The 6,547-nt window shown below is 48.0% G+C and overlaps 1 protein-coding gene across 1 annotated transcript; it reads left to right on the top strand.

Moving 5' to 3' along the window:
• Nucleotides 1–1,716: 1,716 nt before the first annotated feature.
• On the top strand, nucleotides 1,717–6,112 carry LOC119269788 (extradiol ring-cleavage dioxygenase-like). Its single transcript, XM_037551711.1, has 2 exons — nucleotides 1,717–2,167; nucleotides 5,323–6,112. The coding sequence occupies exons 1-2, from the start codon at nucleotides 1,805–1,807 to the stop codon at nucleotides 5,884–5,886; spliced, it is 927 nt and encodes a 308-aa protein (XP_037407608.1). The 5' UTR covers nucleotides 1,717–1,804; the 3' UTR covers nucleotides 5,887–6,112.
• Nucleotides 6,113–6,547: the final 435 nt, after the last annotated feature.

Genomic DNA, 6,547 nt, shown 5'->3' on the forward strand with positions numbered 1-6,547 from the left:
ACATGCCGACGATCGTCGCCTGCACCGTCGTGGTCGCACAAATCACCGCCGCCGTGTCGTTAGAGAGAAGAGAGGGGAGCGGGAGATGAAAAGGTGAAGCGGAGCGGTCGAGGCAGGGCGAGGGGGTGTACTAGACCGTCACCACCCAACTATTGCCGACGTGGCAGCCCATTCGATTAAAATGCTCAACCACCCCCGCCCCTTGGGCAAAACCGGCCTCACAAACCCACCAAAACGGCCTCAGGGGGTGATTTGTCTGGTATATGTTAGTCTAGGGGATTAAGAATCTGGTTTTGCAGTTGGGGGGTGATCTGCTCGAAATCTGACAGTTCAGGGGGGGTATGTGGACTTCTTTCAAGGAAAAGATCATATTGAACATGAAACATCCCGACTCGGCACACCCGTAATCGCACAGGTTGAGCACCAACCTCGACCATCCCCTACCAATGCTAAGGTGTGTTATTTGTAACTAAAGTGTGACATGGCAATACCGAAGTGGCAATCTGCATGTTGACAGAATGCGTTGTAGTGGGATGAACTCTTAAAAATGTAGGATTGGTAGCTTCCTTTAGTAGGGTCTAAACGAATGGTTTTTTTGAGAACTCATACACGAATGACTGATTGTTCTTGAATCTAACAAATTTAATGACCGTTTTTAGTGCTGATAGGCATCTAAAACTCTAATGATTTTTGTATTAAATTTATATTGATCGAGACATGTATGTAAAGATTACTTGTAGTAACTGACATCCCAAGATTACATTTATTTTAATGATTATTTGTAGAGTGTAAATGGGTTCCTTTTGTGTGGCACAAAATATGCGGAAAAGGCAGAGGTGAACATGGTTCCATATGCACCCGCATGAACAACAAATTAAAAAGAATAGTGGGAGAATTCTAAAAATCTGAAAGTTTGGGTATCGAACTTGGCCGACCATTCTATTCACGTGTGAAATTTCGTGAAGAAATAACACCCGAGGTATTCGTAGTGAAGAAAATACAACCGGGGCATTACTATTCATCAAACAATCCTTTTTCATATAGCATCGATTTTGTCGTTTTTTACATAGAATACCACAAATGTCACTTCTTTGTGAAACTTCATACCTGAGCATACCAGTTGACTATGTATGTTACCAAAAAAATAAGATATTTTTAGTATTTTTTGAAATTTACTATTCACAAAAGGTGTGCGTAGAACCATGTTCACTAAATCCACGTCCGTAAACTATGCCCTCTTTGCGAACCAACCTGTGATTGGATGGTTAAAGGGATCATGGTATCCCCAGGCCACCAGAGTTCAAGTCCTAGTGCTCGCATTTATTTATGGATTTCTGGCGATGCCCATTCAGTGGGAGAAGACGTTTCCGTCGACGACGAGGTGCCTATGATGACTTCATAAATTTCAAGATGATATGCCAGCCCAGCCTTTCGGATGTGTGCATTCATAGGGGTGAGTGTATGTGCATCTATATAAACGCTTGCGTCTGTACTTTGTTAAAAAAAATGCCCTCTTTATGTCCATTGTTAAAAGGGAAAATACCTCTTTCTCATCAATCAAAAATAAAAGAAAGAAAGATGCCATCATTGACTCATTTCTGTCGGTGCCAAAACATGGGAAGGCAAGAAGAGGAAAGAAGCAGCAGGAGCACGCGCCTGGGCTCTCCTCTCCTACCCCTACCAACCACGCGACACACGAGCATCCTCCAAAAAACGCCCGAGCCGAGAACCCAAAACCGCGTCACCACCATCTCAGCACCAACGCCCGCGGCGCGCACAATAAGGAAAGCCCCCGCTGGCGGCGATGGGGCAGACCCACAGCCAGGCCAAGCCCAAACCGGACAGGCACGCGTCTCCACAGCCGCGCGGCGACGACCAGCACCCGAACCAGCCACAAGCCGCCACCGGGAGGCGCCCGCCGGCCGCGCCCGCCATGGACACCTTCTTCCTGTCGCACGGCTCGCCCACGCTCTCCATCGACGAGGCGATCCCGGCGCGGAGCTTCTTCCAGTCGTGGCTGCCGGCGGCCGTCGCGGGCCCGGAGCGGCCGCGCGCCATCTTGATTGTGTCCGCCCACTGGGAGACGGCCACGCCGGCCGTCAACGCCGTCCGCGGCGCCAACGACACCATCCACGACTTCTACGGCTTCCCCAAGTCCATGTACCAGGTCCGTTCCCCGTCTTGCCTTTTCTTTCTTTCTCGTGCGCGATTCCGTCGGGAATCCCCTCTCGTTTTTGGTTCGACCTATCTGATGTAGTTCTAGCTGGCTGGGTCGATCAGAATCTGGGTGGATTCGCTGCTCCATTCCAATAGCCAGAACTGGCGGATTGCGCCGTTGTCTGGTTTTGGTTGTTGATTGGCCATGGCAGGGGCGCATGCCAGAATTGGTTGGTAGTATTTCCTTTCCAAAACTTGCTCAAAAAAGTCGGACATCTACAGTTCGTGAGGAAAAAATAAGTGTTATATCCTGCAACATCGTTAACTTGAAAAATTGTACATATTGAGAATACGCTTTGGCGGATGGCTACAGTTCGTAGTTAGCAACTTAGCAAGCGATCGTTAGCAATCAGCTAGCAGGCCGCTGGACTCGGTGTAGATGCTTAATCAGCATTCGTCAGAGGGGTGAACAAGGCCTCGTCAAAATACATTGTTCGCCACCTATTTGGAATGTCCGGTGTGGTGTCTAATGGTTCATCGGTGTTGAAATATATTGTCCGCCTCTCTTTAATAGTTTAAAATTTTGAATGAATTAACTAGAGCATGAATTCAAATAATCGCCGAGTCACTGTCTCTGCACCTCCTCTAGGTCCATAAACATGTCCTTAAGGAGGTGCGACAAGATGTCGCACACACTTTCCCAACCGTAAGGGTGCACCCCGCCACTGGAGAGGGTGAGAGAAGAAGGCCTGTGGGGCGGTAGTGGATGCGAGGCGGCGTTAAGGTTTGGTGCCTGGTTTAGGGGATTGCTTCTTGGGCTTCAAATTACCCCCAGCGAGCCGAGGTGAAAATGAAGACAACATCTGGATTATACTCTGCGAGCAATCCAGACTGTTTTTCTTGGCCTGCTGACCCTTCTGGATTATACTCTGCCAAGTCAACCTATCAAAGACTCTGCCTCGGTGATGAAAGGGCTCCGTATGCCTCCTGCCTCTGGAAAAGTTGGGCACTTTTGAAGTGTAAAATCTTCATCTGGCTGGCTGTGCAGCACCGTATTTGGACCTCTGACCGAAGGGCAAAGCATGGATTACAAGACCGATCGTCTGCATGCTACACATGCTTGCAAGATGAAGACAATGCCGAACACATCTTGGTACAATGTGGCTATGCTCGACAGGTGTGGCACACCTGCTTTCAAGACCTAGCCCTAAATACGCGGGCTCCGGTGGTGGATGATACCTTCCTCGATTGGTGGATCGAGACTAGGACGGGGATGCCTAAGGGTCTTAAGAGAGGCTACGACACGTTCGTCATCGTGGTCGGATGGGAGTTGTGGAAGCAACGGAGCGCGCGTGTGTTCAATAGGCTACAGCAACAGCGAACCCCAAGAGAATTGGTTGACGAGATATTCAGAGCAGTAAAGCAATGGAGACAAGCCGGTGTAGGAGTTGGAGGTTTAACACATTTTGTGAGAGAGTAGCTCTAGAGAGTAGTGTAGTTTGGGTGTAATGGGTGTTGGCCGAGCTTAGATCCTAGCATCTAGCTCGTGCCTCTCTTGTAAATTCTTTCTATCTTCTATAAAGATAAGGTACGCCATTGGCGTACTCTCGAAAAAAAATGAAGACAACAAAATGGGGGGAGGAGAGGATGCGGTTAGAGTTCGACTAGTGGGTCTAGCTGAGCCGGTGAAGCAACATGAAAGCAATTTCTACCACAGGTTGGGGAGACAATCAGTTGGGCGAGGTAGAAGGGCATGTCACCGGACAAAGAAGACACCAAAAAAATTGACTATGATCTTAGATGTCGCATATTCGGGCCTCTTTGACTCGTAGAATCCTAAAAGCACAACAACATTAAAAATGCAAGATTCGGGTATCATGGCACATTGAACCCTATATGAATTGAAATCACACAAATTGTGTAATGAAAATTGTTTGTTTGCATCACAAGAAACAGTAATTAGGTGCATGCCATAGTTCCCATAGAAACAAATGGTTTATTCTTTTTCCGAATTCCATTCAGAAGTGACCGTAGCAAAAATTCTCATTAGTTCAATTCCAACCCCATAAACCAAACAAGTCATGGAGACAAGAATTATACAAAATACATAATTCTCCAAAATTCTTATGATATTTCTTTGAACCAATGATGAGGCCCAAATAGTATCCCCGGCGGATAATTTGGTCAACTGGACATAAGGAGCGCCGTACTGAATAGAAATTTATGATATACAATCGGCACCTGCACTGTCACAAGTGGTTGGGATATGGCCGTCCTGTACCGACTCCTGTACTAGATCATTTTGTAGGCACAGGAAATGGAATATATGCAACACCTACCCAATCTGAGCATCACCAACCCCCTGGCCCATGTGGATATCGATGGGATGGGCTTACTCATCATCTAAGGTGTAGGCATGGTGGGAACCGGATCCTCTAACATTATGAAGGAAAGTCACAGTGCTACACTGTTTGCCTAGTGTAAAATGAAAAAGAAAAGTTAGGGACTGTTAGCAGGTAGTTAGTAGGTTGTTTACTATTGGTATTTATTGTAGATATAAATAATTTAAAATTAATTTTATTTCACCATCAATTTGTTTGTATGTAATTATTATAAATGTACATGATAGATCATCAATTTGTAAATTAATTTAAATTGTTTTAGCCATAATCATATGAAAGAAAGAAGGAAAGTTAGAGTATTATAGCTTCTCTAACTTTCCTTCTCAATGTTAGCGGATCCGGTTCCGGTATGGTGGGCTTGCCACTGTCATTTGAAAGGTTGATGATTGATCAACAACCACCACAGTAAGACAATTCAGGCGTCAGAGGTGGTCGAAATGAGCATCCAAGAATGATTCCCCACCTACTACTACTACTTGATTCGATACTCAATTCGATACTCTGGTCCGGTGACGTGCGTCGATATAGCCTTGAGCAACTCAGGTTCAGCGCCTACTGCGTGCGAACCTTCCCGCAGAAAGATCCCATGTTTGTTTGCACCAGCCAAACAGTTGATAAACACGGTCAGTTTAAAATTTGAATTAGTTAAAAATGGTCTGAATGAATTCAGTTTGACGTAACTTCTTCAAGCTTCAGCTATATGGGCATCGTTGTCAGTCTTCTCTGCTTGAACTAACTGAAGTGTACCATTGGAACCGTCCAGCTCAAGTACCCTGCGCCGGGCGCCCCTGATCTGGCCAGGAGGACCAAGGAGCTCCTGGAGCAAGGCGGGTTCGGGCCGGTGAAGGAGGACCGGAGCCGCGGGCTGGACCACGGCGCGTGGGTGCCGCTGATGCTCATGTTCCCGGACGCCGACATCCCGGTGTGCCAGCTCTCCGTGCAGACCGACCGCGACGCCGCCTACCACTACAACCTCGGCAGGGCGCTGGCGCCGCTCCGGGAGGAGGGGGTCCTCGTCCTCGGCTCCGGCAGCGCCACCCACAACCTCCGCAAGATGGGGCCTTCCGGCTCGCCGCCGCCGCAGTGGGCCTCCGACTTCGACACCTGGCTCAAGGACTCGCTTCTCGGCGGCAGGTACGACGACGTGAACCGGTACGAGGAGAAGGCGCCCAACGCCAAGATGGCTCACCCGCGGCCGGAGCACCTCTACCCGCTGCACGTCGCGCTCGGCGCCGCCGGTGACGAGTCCAAGGCGGAGCTGATCCACAGTAGCTGGACAAACGCCTCCCTCTCGTACGCCTCGTATCGCTTCACCACCAAGAACTGACGGCCTCCATCGAGCTGTGTTGGCAGCTGACTAGTGCGAGCGTCGGTGGATTGGTTGGCACTAATAAGCATGTTATTACGCTAGGTGCGGTGGACTCGTGGGTCTTGAAATGCGTTGTGAAAGATCACTTGCTTTCGTGTTGGGTCGTGGTCCTTACAGTGTATTACTCTTGCTGTCTTACATGGCATCTTTTACATAATTCTGTTCGTGTCTGTGAAAGAGTTCATAATTTTTCAACACTTTGATCGAGGCGCCTTGAAACAACACAACAGCAACGGTAAATCACACACTCTTTTAGTGAGGGAACGAGCACACGATCTTTATTTTAGGAGCTTTGCTAGACACATGGGGTTTTACGGGCCAATCAGGAATCAATGGTTGTAATTTAATTAGGACCCTGATAAGTGCCACACGTGTGGCACCAACACATGGCAACTCCGAACGTATTTTATGGCAAGTTTAGTGACGCGAGGATGGCAACTTTAATTATCAAGCATGTCAACTTCTTTTCGGATGGCAACTTCAGTTGTAAAAGACACCATGCCTGGAGTGCTTCGTGTCACATGTGTGGCACTTATCATTTCGGTTTAATTAAGCACGACAGGCCCACTAGTGAAACTTCCCCTGCACATCTCCTCAGAGTAATGTCCTTTACGGTCTT

Source organism: Triticum dicoccoides, chromosome 3A (assembly GCF_002162155.2).
Source record: "Triticum dicoccoides isolate Atlit2015 ecotype Zavitan chromosome 3A, WEW_v2.0, whole genome shotgun sequence".
In the NCBI taxonomy this organism is placed as follows: domain Eukaryota; kingdom Viridiplantae; phylum Streptophyta; class Magnoliopsida; order Poales; family Poaceae; genus Triticum; species Triticum dicoccoides.

Coding starts and splice junctions, on each gene's coding strand:
- LOC119269788 (XM_037551711.1), top strand. CDS start 1,805: ATGGGGCAGACCCACAGCCAGGCCAAGCCCAAACCGGACAGGCACGCG. Junction 2,168..5,322: donor TCCCCAAGTCCATGTACCAG/GTCCGTTCCCCG, acceptor GGAACCGTCCAG/CTCAAGTACCCTGCGCCGGG.